At 42.4% G+C, this 18926-nt stretch overlaps 1 protein-coding gene across 11 annotated transcripts in view; it reads right to left on the minus strand.

The window, feature by feature from the left end:
* asxl2 (ASXL transcriptional regulator 2) overlaps window positions 1-18926 on the minus strand; it is a 319202-nt gene that overhangs the window by 156245 nt on the left and 144031 nt on the right. For 10 of the 11 annotated variants that reach the window (XM_041187692.1, XM_041187677.1, XM_041187682.1 and 7 more), the window contains one exon: window positions 18092-18174. The exons of the other annotated variant lie outside the window; for it this stretch is intronic. Coding sequence is in view for 6 of the 10 variants with exons in the window: in XM_041187677.1 (XP_041043611.1) it covers window positions 18092-18174 (83 nt within the window). In the remaining 4 variants the exon portion in view is untranslated. The remainder of the gene's footprint in view (window positions 1-18091; window positions 18175-18926) is intronic. 11 annotated transcript variants of the gene reach the window in all.

An 18926-nucleotide genomic window follows, 5' to 3' on the forward strand; every position in this document is an offset into this window, starting at 1 on the left:
CAGGCAGATTGCGCAATGGTGAATATGAATGGATTATTAATAATTTGCAGTTGGAGCAGATATTAGGCTTTAACATAGATAATTACCCAGCTTTTTTTCTGCTGCTGCACTAGGGAAAGGAAATAAAACAAAGAGAAATGTCTTTGTCCTAAGGAAAAGCATTTACTTGCAAATACATGTGTGAAAAAAGAGCACAGGAATATAAAGGAAAAAGTGAAAGAACCATTTTTATATTAGTGATAGACCATACAAAACTGCTTTACAGAATTGGGAATAAAAGTGTTGAAGGTAAAGCAATCAGTACTTAAAACAAAAAGCTCTAATTTAACTCAAGTATCCCTAAGATTATGTGGGACATAGATAGGGTGGATAGGAAGGCACTTCTCCATTAGTAGAGGGGTCAATAACCAGGTGGCATACATTTAAGGTAAGAGGTAGAAGGCTAAGAAGGGAGTTGAGGAGAAATCTTTTCACCCAGAAGGTGGTGGGAGTCTGGAGCTCACTGCCTAAAAGGGTGGCTGAGTCAGAAACTCTCAAAACATTTAAGAAGTATTTAGATATTCACTTGCGTTGCCATAGCCTCCAGGGCTATGGGCCAAGCACTGGAAAATGGGATTAGTGTAGTCAGATCTTTGTTGACCAGGGCTTGTAACCTTCACAAACTTGAGTTCATGCAAAAAATCTGTTGCCTGTATCCTAACTTGCCTCACGACCTGGTCACCCATCACCCATGTGCTCTTTGACATACATTGCCTCCTGGGCTAGCAAAGCTCTGTTTTAAAGATTCTTAGTGTCATTTTCAAATCATTCCATGGTCATGTTCCTCCATATCACTGTAACCTCCTCCCACTCAGTGGCGTTCTGAGATCTCTGCGCTTCTCCAATATCCTCCTCCCTTTGTGCATCCTTGATTTTCATCACTCCACTATTGGTGACCATGATTCCAGCTGTCTAGACCCTTAGCTTCAGAATTCCTTCCCTAAACCTCTCCACTTCTGAACCTCTCTCTCCTCCTTTAAAATGTTCCCTAAAAGCTATCTCCTTGACCAAGGTTCTGATCATCTGTCCTAATACCTGCTTACGTGCTTTAGTGTCAAATTTTACAAAACCATACCTATGAAGCACCTTGGGATGTTTTACAATGTTAAAGGTGCTATATAAATGCAAGTTATAGTTGTTAACTAAAAATCAAAATAAACATTATAAAGCATAAAAAGGAACATCCAGCAGATGGAACGACCACAAGACACTTAGGTCTTGTAACCTGTAAGTGGGCAGGATGATTAATGGCAGGAAAGTACCGAATATAAGAAGAAAAAGTAAGTCACATTTCTTTGCTGTGGTGCAGAAACACCACGGATGAAAATGAGAGAGCTACAAATCATAGTAGATTTACTACTCTACGCGTTCAACCAACGCAGAGCTCTAGTTGATACTTTTGTCCAGTTCTAGCTACTGAAACAGAGAGTGGCATTCAAGCCTTAGAGTTAGTGCAGAAAAGAACGACGAGTCTGACCTTTAATGCCAAATGGCTGAGCTATAAGGAAAGAGTGGAAAGACTTGACTGGCCTTTAAAGCCTGGGAAGTTATATTTATGATTTCTTTGAGGTGTATAATATAAGAATGTAAGAATTAGGAGCAGGAGTAGGCCATTCGGCCCCTTGAGCCTGCTCCATCATTCAATAAGATCATGGCTGATCTGATTGGAGCCTCAACTCCACTTCCCTGCCTAGCCCCTAACTCCCTTATAAATCGAAAATCTGTCTAACTTGGCCTTGAAAATATTCCATGAGCCAGCCTCCACAGCTCTCTGGGGTACAGAATTCCATAGATTAATGACCCTCAAAAAGAAGCAATTCCTTCTCATCAGTGTCGTAAATGGGAGACCCCTTATTCTGAAACTGCAACGCCTAGCTCTAGACGGACCCACGAGGAGAAACATAGCTAAGGAAAATGGGAGATATAGATCCAGGATATTACATTGTGAGAGTAGGACAAGGGTTTGCAGATACAAATGAAGTAAGGTCAATTTGGGAATGATGTCAGATAACTCTTTTTCTCACAGTGGCGAACATAATGGAATGGACTCCCAGGCGGATTAATGAAGGTGAAAATCTGACAGGTTTTAAAGAAACAATTAAAGCTGAAATGGGGAAGACTAGATAGACAAATTCCAATGGTCTTCCTCATCTGTAATTATTTTGTGATCTTGGAGTAAAGTCACTTTTGTTACAAAGGCAAACATGATGGCAAATTTGACCAAAGCAAAGCCCCAAAAACAGCAAATAAATGAATGAATCTGTTTTTGTTTAAAGGACGAATATTGCCCCCGACAGAAGGAAACTTCTTGCTCTGCATCAAATAATACCATGGCATCTTTTACATTTATCTAATCAGGCTGGCTTGGATTCATCAGAAAGACTAACCCTCCAACAATGCAACATACCCTCAGGACTGCAATGTGGTATCTACCCAATATATAAGCATGTTCTGGAGTGTGCCAGAACTTTCACACTCAGGCATGTGTGCTTACAACTGAGCTAAGCTACAAAAAAAATCTACCAAGATTTTCTTGTTTGTTAAATGTTAACATTCTCTTCCATGAGGTCAGGTTTCACTTACAAAGTTCAGAGAACTGAAACACACATTGATTAGAGCCAAGCCAAGGAGCCTCAAGTGTACACCTTGGGTAATTCTGGAGCTAAAAACCATGCACCTTATCAGTACAGAACACTGGGAAGCTGCCCATTCCTTGCTTAGCTAGGACCACTTCATCTTTCAAAACACTGGATTGGTTTTCATGGACATCTGGAGCCAATTCCAATTCCCAATGATAGATATACTTCTCCAGGTCTCATGCATCATTAAAATGTACCACAGCAACACCAATAACTTGCATTTATTTAGCACCGGTAACACAGAAAAATGTACCAAAACATTTCACAGAAACTTAAGGGCTAATTTTCATCTTCACTGTTTGGATGCTAAACTGGCCATTATAGAAACGACTTAACCTCCCTTTTAATGTCATTGTTATTCTATTCTGGAGCATTTAGCTTTACTTTGTTCCTGTTGCAATTAAGTACTTGCCCTGTATGACCCCTAATGATAAATGGACATCCGTTCAAAACATTAATAGATTTATCCTTGAATAACATCCCCCATATTTTGGTAATTAGTGACACAGAGTGGAATTTTTGACCATTTTTCCACAGAAAGGATTTGGAAAATAGTTCGCTTTTTAAAGCTTTGGGACAGAAGATGATTAAAATGTTCAAGGGTAAATGTTAAATTTTCACTCAAAGGGTTGTGAGTCTTTGGAATTTTTTTCTCTACCCCAGAGGGTTGTGGATGTTCCATCGTTGAATATATTTAAGATTGGGATGGACAACTCCTGGTTTCTCAGAGAATCAAGGGATAAGGCAAGCTGTCGGGAAAGTGGAGTTGAAGCTGAAGATCAGCCATGGCCGTATTGAATGACGAAGCATGTTCAATAGCCAGTAGAAGAACATAAGAAATAGGAGCAGGAGAAGGCCATTCGGCCCCTCAAGCATGCCACGTCATTCAATAAGATCATGGCTGATCTGCCCCGGGCCTCAACTCCTCTTTCGTGCCAGCTCCTCATAGCCCTCAACTCCCCGATATTTCAAAAATCTATCTACCTTCTCTTTAAGTACTTTTAATGATCTAGCCTCTACAACTCTCTGGGGTAGAGAATTCCAGGCATTCACTACCCTCAGAGAAGAAATTCCTTCGTATCTCAGTTTTAAATGAGTGTCCCCTTATTTTGAAACTATGTCCCCGAGTTCGAGAATCCCCCACTAGTGGAAACATCTTCTCAACATCTCATTATCAAGCTCCCTCAGAATCTTGTACGTTTCAATAAGATCACCCCTCATTCTTCTAAACTGTAGTGAATAAAGGCCTAACCTGTTTAGCCGTTCTTGATAAGTCAACTCCTTCACCCCAGGAATCAGCCTAGTGAATCTCTTTTGAACTGCCTCCAATGCCAGTATATCCTTCCTTAAATAAAGGGACCAAAACTGTACACAGTACTCCAGGCACAGCCTCACCAACACCCTGTACAGTTGTAAAAAGACTTCCCTATTTTTAAACTCCAATCCCCTAGCAACACAGGCCAAAATTCCATTTGCCTTCTTAATTACTTGCTGCACCTGCAGTTAACTTATGTTTCATGCACACAAACACTCAGGTCCTTCTTTGCTGCACTTTTTTGGAGTGTCTCTCCATTTAAATAATAGTCTGCCTTTTGATCCTTCCTACCAGAGTGCATAACCTCACACTTTTCTACATTAAACTCCATCTGCCAAGTTTTTGCCCACTCACTCAACCTGTCTATATCCTCTTGCAGATTCTTTATGTCCTCATCACAACATGCATTCCCACCTATTTTTGTATCATCTGCAAATTTGGATACATTACACTCTGCCCCTCTTCCAAGTCATTAATACAGATAGTAAATAATTGAGGCCCTCGGACTGATCCTTGTGGCACTCCACTAGTTACATCTTTCCAACCTGAAAAAGGCACATTAATCCTGACTCTCTGTCTCTGTGCATTAACCAATCCTCAATCCATGCTAATACATTACCCGTGAACTTGTGCAATAACCTTTTATGTGGCACCTTATCGAATGCCTTCTGGAAATCCAAATACACTACATCTACTGGTTCTCCTTTATCAACACTGCTTGTTATATCCCCAAAGAACTCTAGCAAATTTGTCAAACATGATTTCCCTTTCACAAAACTATGTTGGTTCTGTTTGATTGCGTTGAGCTTTTCCAAATGTCCTGCTATTTCTTCCTTATTAATGGACTCAAGCATTTTCCCAATGACAGACGTCAGGCTGACTGGCCTATAGTTTGAAGCTCTAGTTTGAAACTTTAACTTTGTTTTTCTCTCTCCACAGATGAAGTCAGGCCTGCTGAGTTTTTCCAGTATTTTCTGTTTTTGTTGGCCTACAGTTTCCTGCTTTTTGTCTCCCTCCCTTCTTGAACAAAGGCGTCAAATTAGCAGCTTTCCAATCTGATGGGACCCTCCCAGAATCCAACGAGTTCTGGAATATTTCGACCAACGCCTCCACCATCCCCGCAGCCACTTTCTTTAAAAGTCTTGGATGCAGGCCATCAGGTCCTGGAGACTTGTCTGCCTTTAGTCCCATTATTTTGTCAAATACATTGTCCCTCATGATAGAGACTGTTACAAGATCTTTCCTCCCATTAACTCCTTGCTTATCTGATATCTTTGGGCTGTTTATAGTGTCCTCCACTGTGAAGACCAATGCAAAATATTGATTTAAATGATCTGCAATTTCCTTATTCCCCATTATCAATTCTCCAGTCGCATCCTCCAAGGATTCCACGCTCACTTTATCCACTCTTTTTTTTTCAGATACCCGTAGAAGCTCTTGTTGTTTGTTTTTATATTTCTTGCCAATCTACTTTCATAATCAATTTTCTCCCTCTTTATTAGCTTATTAGTCACCCACTGCTGGTTCCTAAAAAATTCCCAATCCTCTAGCCTACCACTACTTTTCACCGCTTTGTGTGCCTTAGTTTTTGATTGGATACTCTCCTTGACCGCCTTGTTAACCACAGGCGGTTCATCCTTCTTAAGAGTCCTTCTTTCTGACTGGGATAAATTTTTGCTGAGCGATATGAAATATCTGCTTAAATGTCTGCCACTGCTCATCCACTGGCCTTCCCTTTAGTCTATTTTCCCAGCCTGCTTTAGACATTCATTCTTCATATCTCTGTAATTGCCCTTATTTAAGTTGAGTACACTGGTTTGAGATCCGAGTTGCTAGTCCTCAAATTGAATTTGAAATTCTACCATGTTGTGATCGTTACCCCTTAGAGGATCCATAACTACGCTATCTCTTATTAATCACACCTCATTGCTCATTACTGGATCTAAAATAGCTTGTTCACAGATAGGTTTTCCACCCACGGTCATTGACAGGGCCCTCAACCGTGTCCGGCCCATCTCCCGCGCATCCGCCCTCAGGCCTTCTCCTCCCTCCCAGAAACATGATAGGGTCCCCCTTGTCCTCACTTATCACCCCACCAGCCTCCGCATTCAAAAGATCATCCTCCGCCATTTACGCCAACTCCAGCATGATGCCACCACCAAACACATCTTCCCTTCACCCCCCCCATTGGCATTCCGTAGGGATCGCTCCCTCCGGGACACCCTGGTCCACTCCTCCATCACCCCCTACTCCTCAACCCCCTCCTATGGCACCACCCCATGCCCACGCAAAAGATGCAACACCTGCCCCTTCACTTCCTTTCTCCTCACTGTCCAAGGACCCAAACACTCCTTTCAAATGAAGCAGCGTTTCACTTGCATTTCCCCCAACTTAGTCTACTGCATTCATTGCTCCCAATGTGGTCTCCTCTACATTGGAGAGACCAAACTGGGTGACCGCTTTGCAGAACACCTGCGGTCTGTCCGCAAGAATGACCCAAACCTCCCTGTCGCTTGCCATTTTAACACTGCACCCTGCTCTCTTGCCCACATGTCTGTCCTTGGCTTGCTGCATTGTTCCAGTGAAGCCCAACGCAAACCGGAGGAACAACACCTCATCTTCCGACTAGGCACTTTACAGCCTTCCGGACTGAATATTGAATTCAACAACTTTAGGTCTTGAGCTCCCTCCCCCATCCCCACCCCCTTTCTGCTTCCCCCTTCCTTTTTTTTCCAATAAATTATATAGATTTTTCTTTTCCCACCTATTTCCATTATTTTTAAATATTTTAAAATCTTTTATGCTCTCCCCACCCCCACTAGAGCTATACCTTGAGTGCCCTACCATCCATTCTTAATTAGCACATTCGTTTAGATAATATCACCAACTTTAACACCTATGTGTTCTTTTGTTCTATTGTTGTTGACATCTTTTGATGATCTACTTCTATCACTGCTTGTTTGTCCCTACAACCACACCAACCCCCTCCACTTCTCCCTCTCTCTCTCTCCCCCCCCCCCCCCCCCCCCCCCCCCCCCCCCCCCCCACACACACCTTAAACCAGCTTATATTTCAACTCTTTCTTGGACTCGAACTCAAGTTCTGTCGAAGGGTCATGAGGACTCGAAACGTCAACTCTTTTCTTCTCCGCCGATGCTGCCAGACCTGCTGAGTTTTTCCAGGTAATTCTGTTTTTGTTTTGTTCCCAGATAGGTTCTGCAATGTATTGCTCTAAGAAACAATCCCTGATGCACTCTACAAATTCATCTTCCATGTTACCCCTGCCAATCTGATTTGTCCAGTCAATATGCAGATTAAAATCACCCATGACAATTCTTACACACCTCCATTATTTCCTGATTTATACTTTGTCCTACAGTGAGGCAACTCTTCAGGGGCCTATAGATGATTCCCGCCGGTGACTTCTTCCCCTTATTATTCCTTATTTCCACCCAAACTGGTTCCACATCACGATCTATTGCACCTGACTTGGAAATATATCGCCGTTCCTTCACTGCCACTGGGTCAAAATCCTGGAACTCCCTACCTAACAGCACTGTGGGTGTAACCACATCACATAGACTACAGCGGTTCAAGAAGGCAGCTCACCACCACCTTCTCAAGGACAACTAGAGATGGGTAATAAAGCTGGCCCAGCCAGTGAAGCCCACATCCTGTGAAGGGATAAAAAAAATCCTTTTATCACTACTCACCACCACACTGCCTCTTTTTCCTTTTTGCCTATTTTTCCGGAATGTCGAATACCCTTGAACACTGAGTTCCCAGTCTTGGTCACCCTGCAAACATGTCTCTGTAATAGCTGTAATGGTTTACTCCTGCTCCCACCTCTTGTTTCTTGTGTTAACAGTGAGGCATTGAAGCAGTTTCCTCGTAGTCCATAAATAAAACAAAATTTGTTGGCCTGGCTTGCTACTTTATTAGCACCTCACGCAAGTCATGTTGGGAGATCTCTGATACTTGGTGCATGGCAAGAGTTATCTGACATAGCCCCTTTCTTTGAGTTGTGAACATGGAGTTAAAAATAGAGAAGGAAACACTCATGGACAGTCAGCTTTTCCTTTAAACAGAAAGCTACAGGGTAAACTTTTCACCAGGCTGAGATTGGTAGAATTCATGAATGCATTTAGAAGTTATTTTGTTTACATCAAGCAAATGACCACTGAAATGGGAAGTAGAGCTGTCATTATTTGATATTCTTACACAAGGATAAGTATACTTGTGCAGCAGAAACACCATCATAGACCAGCTGGGCTGAATGGCCTGTTTCAGTGCTCTAACTACTGTGTAATTTTATGTAATACTGATTGAATTAAACATGCCCAATTATAACTATTGTCCTGAACATTTACTGACTGTGAAATTAATTAACATAACAATTCTATTTAACTTCTACTTAATGTTTTCTTTGTTGTGACTGTGCTCTGCCCCTCAGTTGTTTCAAGGTTTAAGGTAACCTGTTCCAGCCTACAGCCCACCCACCACCACCTGCTGAGCTTCTTTCTGTATTCCAATGCATTAGTGCTTCCTCAGCTTTATTTTGCTACTGAATGGGATTTGGATAGAAATCAACTGTCTCCTGGGCTAGAGTCCATTTTTCCACTGGTTTTGGAACCTTAAAATAGCCTCCAGTGGAAGCTGCATTTTCTGCTGCTTCTTCCCTATTCTAGTATCTGGGTTTTTGCTGCATCCTGAGGTGCTGCTTCTCTATATTCTTCACTTCACACTGAGTTCACTCTGATCTGCTCCTGCTGGCTGCCATCCTATTCTGGACTCTACTCCATTGCTGCAGAATAACCTTTGCTTTCCTGAATTTTGTTTGTTATGTATTTCTGCTGACTCCATTCAGCTCTCCGCTAATACACTGGATCTGATAGTGCGCTGCATGTGCAAATCGCTGAGGCCATTTCAGCAGCAATGGACCTCTGGATCATTTGCCATGCACAGTTGCTCTGAATGTGGATATTATGCCTGGACGTTTGGCCTTTATTGTGAGGCGGATGGAATATAAAAGTAGGAAAGTCTTGTTAGAACTCTACAGGGCATTGGTGGGATTGCACGAAGAGCACTGTGTATTGCAAAAGTTCTAACAAGGTTCATTAGGTTGATTCCTGGAAGGGAGGAGTTGTCTTATGAGGAGAAGTTGAGCAGTTTGGGCCTATACTCATTGGAGTTAGAAGAATGAGTCAAAGATCACTTTCCTGCCTGCTCCCCAGTGGAGTTAAGGCCACAATCAGATCAACCATGGTCTTACTGAATGGTGGAGCAGGCTCAAGGGGCATATGGCCTATTCCCGCTCCTATTTCGTAATTTCTTAAGGTGATCTCAGTTTTGTGGTAATTTTGATTGCCGCACTGGAGCTAGCTCATAACTTCCTATCTGCTCCTATTCTCTTTTCTTTACCCCTCTTGGGCCCTTCTCTCTTGTCTCTTTCTGTTCCTGTCACTCATTCATGCCACCTTTCATTTCTTCCCTCTGGGGTACTTTGGCCCCCTCCCCAAATCTCTATCATAAGCATCAATATTCATCTGCCTTCTATTCTCTTTCCATCACCCCAGACTTGAATTCCTCCTGGATAAACCTATAGCTACCCACTGTGTGACATTTGGGATTCATCCAAGGGCCATAAAGGCACTCCTCCCTGATTCCTTGCAAGCAGCAACCCAAACTGACCTATCCTCCTCTTTCATTGACCTCCCCACTCAGCACATTCACTGGGGGCTAATTTAGCCAACCTTCTTCCCAACACTTACACCCCTTCCACTGCTGACTTCTCAGACTCCGTCAGTTGATCGACATCACAGTTCCCCTCTGCAAGTGCTATTTTCAATCACATGTCCATCTGAAACTCATGTGGGAGCAGGGTGATACTTATCACAAAATCTCTCCTTGATCTCCCTCACTTTCCTTGAGCACCTCAATTCGTTCCACCCCACTTTGCTCTCCATTAAATCCCTACTCTCCACTGCCATACCCCTTCCTAAATTTCTCATATATTTTCAGTCCTTTCCTTTCTCAGCATCTGCACCGAATGACAACTCATCATCACTAATTTCAACCTCTACCTCAACTTACCTTGCTCTGCCTCCTTTAAATTCACTGTCCTCATGTCCCCCCTTAACCTGTCCAACACATAAATCACCTACACATATTCAAGGCCAGTGCCTCAACTGTGCCATATCATGTGACCTCTCTATTTCCAGCATTTTAAGCACTTCCTTGGGGCCCTCACCACTTGCATTCCCTTCCTCATTTCCAATATCACTTCCTCCCGCACCCTCCCTTAGAAAATACTCTCTCCGGAGTTACTTACAATTGGACTTTAAAATTTTCAACTGTCTAGCCTGTAGTCCTCTGTTCGCCATGTTATTTCTGGAGCTGTAATCAGATTAATTACTCTCTCACCTCCACCTTTGATGCCCTTGTCCTCTTATTTTTGCCTCCCAAATTGGTTCCCCTTTCTCTCTCCCACCCACGTAGCTACCCTGATTGAGCTCTGATATTTAATCCCCCAAGTCCAAGGGTAGCAGACTTGAACGTACTTGGCACACAATTGGTTTAGCTATTCATCACCAGATCTTGCTGGATCACATCAAGCACTACTGAGCTCTTCTCTTCTCTGTCAAAACTGCTCACTACTCCAAGATCATTCTGGAATGCATATAAACTAATCTCTAGCTTCTTTTCTCCAATATAAACCATCAGCTCTACTCAATTCACTCTGCTGTACAAAACTATTCACTACTCTAGAATCATTCGAGAGGGCTATGACAAAGCAGCTGTTTCAGGACCTTGTTCCAGCCAACTCCATCTTCACCTCCAGCAATGCACAATGTGTTCATGGATGTTTCTGTCACTAGAATTGTGAGCATCTGTTCAGTTGCCTCTGCCCACTAAGCCAATTGTCCCTCAAGTTCTGTGCCTACTGCCCTACCCTTAAATCTGCATCCTTCTCTCGTTTCTCTCCTATCTCCCCTCTCCAAGCTCGTCTTGTCCAGGAGACCCATCTCCTTCTCTCTTAAACTCTATCTCACTAAACTGTTGACTGCTTAACTTCCCTTGCTGGACCTTGTACTATCTGTATTCTTCCCTTTGCAAGCTGGCATTGTCACCCCTCTTCTCAAAAAATATAAAGAATAAAAGTGGAAAATGATCAAATGTCTCGCTTTAAAAAAAAACACATTTGCACTCATGTAAGTGCCATATAAGCGCTTTAACTTCTATCACAACTTTTGAACAGCAACACATTACCAATCTGGTGTAAACTGCAATTGAAATGGGAAATATGCACATCTGGAATAAACTGGGTAATAAATATTAACAGGAGAGTTTGGGAGTTTCACAAAGTTGCCCCACTTGAAACTTGAAAATAACAGTTTTAGTTATCTTTTTCTTTTCCTTGGCCTCCAACTTCTTTACTTTTCTGATCTCTCGATTTTACCACTGCTCCTATAGTCTGTGCTCCTTTAAACATTCCCGTCTGGTTTCTTCTAAGCTTCAAGTGCCATCCTACGTGATTTCCTTGTATCTTACTGTATTGATTGCACCATCTCCTAATCTAACTCATGCTACTCAGACCTTCAACTGTGAAACCTCTTACCTTGCTCAGGTTTTTCTTCCTTCTTCAATCTAGTTTTTTTTAAACTCCTAGTTTGGTGTCAGCTAATCCCCCTAAACCATATGTTTCCTTCTCTCCTGCAATTTTCAACCATGATGAATCTTACCCTTGGCATGTCAAACAGGTATCTCAATTACAATCTAAACATGATTTTTTTGCAAGATGAAGCCTTGAAAGTTTGTCAAAAATCTAAGAACCAGGATTATGTATAGTGTCTGGGATACATCAGACTTTGACTCAGAAATTAAGACCCTTTATTCCACATTCCATCAGAAACATGTTATTTATTCTTCCAGAAACAGTTAATAAAAACCACAGATCATCCTAAATTATATCCATACTTATCATGAGATGTGCCATTTCAATGTTGCTAGCTTTTCCCTCCTGAATTTTAATTTCATGAAATTTGAGGAGCAATTTATTATACTGCAATGAACAACATACTCTTGCGGTTGCACAATATCATTAGGATGAGTAATCCAGAAAACATGAATTCTAATCCCACTGTGGCAGTTTTGAGGATTTGAATTCAGTTTTTAAAATCTATAAATAAAAATGAAGCTGGTATAGGTATCGAATTGTCGTTAAAATACAACTAGTTCATAGCTAACATAAAAGGGAAGGCCGAAGTTTTTACGAATATATAAATATTAAAAAGGGCAGTCAAAGGAATAGTGGAGCCAATTAGGCACCAAAAATGCAATCTGCTTGTTGAGGCACAGGGTACGGCTAAGGTACTAAATCAGGACTGTGCAACTGTCTTCAGTGGAGAAGAGGATGCTGCCAATGTAGAAGTAAAGGAGAAGGCAGCAGTGATATTGGATAAGATAAAAAATAGATAAAGAGGAGATGCTTAAAAGGTTGGAAGTTCTCAAAGTGTAAAGTTACCCAGTCCAGATGCATCTTAGGTGTTTTTTTATTTGTTTATACGATGTGAGCGTTGCTGACAAGGCCAACATTTGTTGCCCACCCACTTTGAGAAGGTGGTGGTGAGCCATTTTCTTGAACCATTGCAATCCATGTAGTCTTGGTACACCCAAAGTGATGTTTGGGAGGAAGTTCCAGGACTGTGACCCAGCAGCAATGAAGGAACAGCAATATAGTTCCAAGTCAGGGTGGTGTGTGACTTGGAAGGGGGCTTGCAGGTGGTGGTGCTCCTATGCATCTGCTGCCCTTGTCCTTCAAAGTGGTAGAGGTTGCAGGTTTGGAAGGTGCTGTCGAAGGAGCCTTGGCAATGTATTTTATAAATGGTACACACTGCTGCCACTGTGCACCAGTGGCAGAGGAAGTAAATGTTTAAGGTAATGGATAGGGTGCTAATCAAGTTGCCTGCTTAGTCCTGAATAGTGTTAGGCTTCTTGAGTGTTATTGGAGAACACTTATCCAGGCAAGTGGAGAGTATTCTATCACACCCCTAACTTGTGTGTGGTAGGTGTGGACAGGCTTTGGGGAGTCAGGTGAGTTACTTGCCGCAGAATTCCCACTTTTGACCTGCTCCTGTAGCCACAGTGTTTAACTGACTGGTCCAGTTAAGTTCTGGTCAATGGTAACCCCCAGGATGTTGATAGTGGAGGATTCAACAGTGTAATGCAACTGAAAATGAGCAGAGAAAGTTTGATTTGCTGTTATTGGTGATGGTCATCGCCTGGCATTTGTGTGGCATGAATGTTACAGGTTACTGAGGAAAGTCAGGGTGGAAATGTGGAGGCTCTGGCCATAATTGTCCAATCTGCCTTGGACATGGGACTGGTGTCAGAGTACTGGAGCATTGTAAATGTTACACTCTTGTAATAAATGCAAGTCAGCATGAATTTGTTAAAGGCAAATTGTGTTGACTAAGCTGATTGAGTTCTTTGATGAAGTACCTTTGATCAAGTTCTTGGAGTGGATTGATGAGTGTGGTGCAGTTGATGCTGTGTATATGGACTTTCAAAGGCATTTTATGAAGTACCTCATAATATACTTGTTAACAAAATTAAAGCCCATGTTATTAAAGTGACAGTAGTAGCATAGATACAAAACTGCTAAGGGACAGAAGGCAGACAGTAGTGGTGAATGACTTTTTTTTTACACTGAGGGTAAGCATATAGTGTTCCCAGTGGTTGGTATCAGGGTCATTGCTCTTTTTGATATATATTAATGACGTGAACTTGAGTTTACAGGGCAAAATTTCGAACTTTGAAGATGAAACAAACTTGGAAATGTAATAAACGATCAGGTGGACAGTAACAGACTTCAAGAACACCCAGACAGATTGGTGAAATGGGCAGACACATGGCAGATGAAATTTAACAGAACAAAGTATGAAATTATACATTTTGGGTGAAGAATGAGGAAAGACATTATAAATGAAATGGTACAATTTTAAAGGGGTGCAGGAACAGAGGTCTAGGCTTCCTTTAAAAGTGGTGGGTGGGACACGGATCTGGAAGTCCTGCCCTCACTTCTGGAAGTTCCCATTTTTGCTGTTAGGCAGAAGAACGGGTGTGATTCGCACATGAGGAAAACCCAAACTCAGCAGGGCCACTTAAACTCTGCACTGCATTCAAACAGATGTCATTTTTGCTGCAGCAAGGGTTATAACCCACTGTGTGGGAATTATGAATTTTTTTAGCGTCGTTGTAAATGTTCTGCATAAGATCTGTAGAACTATCAGGCTATCAAGTTATTTAAATCCCCAGCCCTTTAAAAATTACAAAGGCCTGCCTGTGTCAGTGAGAAGTACAAAAAGTTCAAACTGTGAAGTTATTTAAATTCCCAGCCCTTTACATTTTTTTTTGAAAATGCCTGTGTCAGTGAAAGTTGAGCATGGGGAACCACTGGGAATGGGTTGCGGGGTGTGGGATAGAGGGCCTACTATTTAACAAAACGACTGTGGCAAAGTGCCGGAGAACTGAGGTGGGCCTTTTAAACAGTCCGCCTCAGCAATCAGCAGCCCCTGTGGCCACCACCATCTGTGTCCAGGCCTGACTCCATCCCACACCCAACCCCACACACACCCCTACACTTGCTGCCCAGCACAAAGATCCTGCCATTCCGATGAGTTTCTCCTGGAGGGCAGAGAGAGCCGGGAGACTTCCCGATGCTTGCTCAAAGCGAAAACCCAGGCCCTAGGGTGCATGTGCAAAAAATATTTGAACATGGCAGAACAAGTTGATGCTAAAAAAAAGCATAAGGGGTCCTTGTCTTTATTAATAGAAAAATACAGTACAAAAGAAAGGAAGTTATACTGAAACTATATAAAACACTGGTTAGACCTCAGCTGGAGTGCTGTGTCCAATATTGGGCACCACACTTTAGGAAAGATGGTAAGGCCTTGGAGTTGGTACAGAAGAGACATAAGGAAGCTTCTTTTTTACACAGTGAGTTGTTACGATCTGGAATGCACTGACTGAAAGGGTCTGGAAGCAGATTCGATAGAAGCATTCAAAAGAGAAGGGTTAATACTAAAGGGAAAAATATGCAGGCTATGGGGAAAGAGCAGGGTAATAGGATTATTTGGATAGCTCTACCAAAGAGCCGGCTCAGGCATAATGGGCCAAATTGCCCCCTTCTGTGCTGTATAATCCATGAGTTGAACTTAACGGCAGCAGCAGTGGCCCCAACAGTGAGCCAGAAAGCCAAGGCAACCTTGCCACAGCCATTTCTGGGAGCCCTGATGCAATTCTACGCCTATCAGGCAGTTAGTTGCCTGGCACTGGGGCTTTCATCCCCTTACGAGCAAAGATCCCAAGTTCTACCAGCCAATCAGAAGGCTGGCAGCAGATCAATTGAAGTAGCACCACTGGGAGCAGTGGCCACTGTTGGTACTGCAGCTGGTCTGAACCAGGCCTCGGAACCCAGCTCGGTGGGTCAGACTTACCAGTGCCAGTCAGGCAGGCCCTGACAGGGTGGGGGGCTGCATTAGTGTTGAGAGCAGCGGGGAGGTGGGGGGGGGGCAGTGTTGATCTCTCCAAGAGGGTGCCGGGTAGGCCCTCCTTGGGCCACAGAATGCCCGGTCAAGCAGTTGTCCACACCTCCCCTAGACCCCGGCTGAGCCCACAAGGAGGCCTCCAGCTTACCATGTGGTGCGAAGGCCTCTTGCCGCTAGTATTCTACTAGCAGTGGCAGAATTAGCCTTTATGTGGCCATTAACGAGCCACTTAAAGGCCTTAATTGGCCTTCGGACAGGAAGGCCATCCTCGACCATCCCCGCCTCCACACCACTGATTGAATTGGATAAAGTCAGGAAGGTAACGGGGACTCCACCCTCTGCCTTCCCTCCTGATTTTATGACACTCGGCCCACGCAATCCACATCCCAGTCCACTCCCGAGGACTGGATTAAATTCTTCCCTATGGTTCGGAAAGGAAACCTGATTTCCTTACTCAGTCTGATCAACTTGAGAAACAGAAGCTGAAAATTCCAGTCATTAGGAATACTTCTTGTGTATTGTATTTTCAAGTGTTACATTGCACTAAAATTTATAATATTTCAGTAAAATTACTTATTTTTTAAACAAACGTCCAAAAAAGTCAAAATAAAAATAACAATTACAAACCATTTCAAAACTCCTCTCTTATTTCACGCACCGGAGTGAGGTGAACATGTATATAGCACTGCACATATCAGAAAGAGATTCCAAAGCACATTACTGAGAGAAGAAAATGGACACCAAGAGGAAGAAAAAGAACTTGCAGAATGGAGTAGGGGCAGACCCAACTGAGGAGTTAAGGAGGCAAGTCTTTAGCTTTTGAAAGCAGAAACAGAGGAGATAAGGCAGAGGGATTAAGCGAAGGAGCTCCAGAAGTTAAGGGCAAGGGGGCTCGAACAGTCGAATATGGTGAAGCAATGAAGACATAAATCAAGCAATAGGCCAGTATCTCAGCAGTAAAAGCAGCGAGCAGGGACATAGGGATGAAGAGAATCACTGAAGTAGGATGGGTGAGGCCATTTGAAGGCAAGGACAAGGATCTTCAAGTTAATTTTTAATGAGGCAGGGTAGCAGTGGAGCCTGATGCTGCAAGGCCTTGAATGGTTAACAACTGGACTAAGGGCACTCAATGAACTTTGGTTTGTTAAGGGTAGAAGGAAATGAGAGAAATCAAACCTCAAGATGATAAAAGCATTGTTTAGAGGTTCTGAAGCAGCAGGGTAAGGACAGGCACCTGTGATGCTATGATGATGAGAAGTGTTGGTCTTACTCACAGGCTGATGTAGAAAGAGAAATTCAACTAAGGATCAGAGCACAATGCTGAGGCTGCTTGCCATTGAGTTTAGTCAGATTAAATACAATTAAGGGAAGAAGTACTTAGGAGTTGCTGATAGCTAAAAGTGGTGGGTTAAGTTTTACCGTCATTGGGCTGGAGGAAATTTTGTTTAATCTAAATCATAATGTTGGACAGACAACTGAAAATCATAATGTTGGACAGACAACTGAACAGTGAGCAACATTTATGAAATCATGAAAGAAGATGGAAGGGCCAACAGCATACAAAAGGAACTAATCGCACGTTTCCAGATGATCTCACTAGGATAAACATAGAGACAATGAAGAGAAAGTGCTAAGGATGGACTTTTTAAGAAAATTGTTCATGGGATGTTGGCATCACTGCCAGGCCAACATTTATTGCCCATCCCTAATTGTCCTTGAGAAGGTGATGTTAAGCTGCCTTCTTGAACCACTGCAGTCCATGTGGGTGTAGGTACACCCTAACTGAATTAATGAGCCATTCGCAGTTTCACTGTACCGGCCGTGTGTACTTAGACAAGCATGGCTTAATCTTTGAGACAAGGTACACCCACGGTGCTGTTGGGGATGGAGTTTCAGGATTTTGACCCAGTGACAATGCAGGAATGGCAATATATTTTCAAGTCAGGGTGGTGAATAGCTCGGAGGGAAGCTTCCAGGTGGTGGTGTTCCCATGTGTCTGCTGCCCTCGTCCTTCTAGATGGTAGCAGTCATGGATTTGGAAGGTGCTCTATAAGGAGGCTTGGTGAGTTCCTGTTGGCACTATTGGTTATCACTGGATAAATCTTTGGAGAATATGTAACATCCATTTTTGGCAAAGATTCTGAATGAAACCAGAAGAAAGCAGTAGAATGATGCTGGATTGCCAAGGAGGAGTATTTGTGGCAGGGAGAATGATCAACAATGTTAAAAGCAATGGAGAAATTACAAAGAATAACGAGGGCCAGCGAGCTGAAATCACTGTCACAGAGGCTGTTATTTGTGGCTCAGACAGAGCTGGAAACCAATCGCTGGGTCTCAAACAGGGAGAGGAAGAAGATGTGAGTGTGTGGTTGTGAGGCAACAACATGTTCCTGGATGTGTAAATTTGACCTGCACTTAAGAAGTTTACTACTTTTTTTTAATGTGGAATACATATATGTAATTACATAGGTTTATGACTCAGTGAACTCATGGGCTTTATTCTGTTTTATAGAGATTGTCATTTACAAAGAGACTGTAAAAGCACTCACCTGATCTCCTTGAGTCCTTCACGCTGGATGACTTGTAAGATCTCCTTGTGGCTCATTGGTGTGTTTGGGTACTTCTCCAGTACCTGATAAAGATGTACAGCAATGTCAGCTTCAACTGTGTATTCCTGGGTGATAACCACACTAACAGGGAGTATCCAGTACACATCTAAATAATCCAAAAGCTAACTTAGAAATATTCTGTTTTAGTTAACATGATAATATTTTTTGAACACATGACATTATTAAACAATGGAACATGATTAAGATATGGTATTCAACAGAGAGACAGAGATATTGCAAATGTGATATTATACAAATTGAAACTTTCCTTTAAAACTGTTGTTCAATTAACGAAAACTGTCTTCTAAACAAATTTAGCAAGAGAAAATCCAAACTTATCAGAGGTGTCCACTTCCACTTAATGAAATAAGACTGCATCATTTGTACTGAATATAAAACATACAACAGCTCTGGCAGCCAAAGGTATCACAATATATTCATTTTCAGTTAAAGTTCATTTTAGGAGAAGTGAGAAAAACAACAGCAAACACGAAGACAAAAAGTTCACTCACCAATTTTATGATGATGGAAATGCTAATTACTTACCATGGATATCAACTTCCTTATTCTTTGGAAGAATCTCAAAGATCACATAGAATTAAGATTTGCCTTCATTCGTGAGGCAAGTCAGGTTGTGTGTCTATGAAACTGACTACATATCTCAAGAATGAATTTTCACATTTGGAGTCCAAAGTCCAGTAAAGGGTGCTTTGCAGTCCACTCCTGATACAACACACACCCTTTGCCCTCACAATGACACTGAAAATATCTCACA

The sequence above is a fragment of the Carcharodon carcharias genome, chromosome 5 (genome assembly GCF_017639515.1).
Source record: "Carcharodon carcharias isolate sCarCar2 chromosome 5, sCarCar2.pri, whole genome shotgun sequence".
In the NCBI taxonomy this organism is placed as follows: Eukaryota; Metazoa; Chordata; class Chondrichthyes; order Lamniformes; family Lamnidae; genus Carcharodon; species Carcharodon carcharias.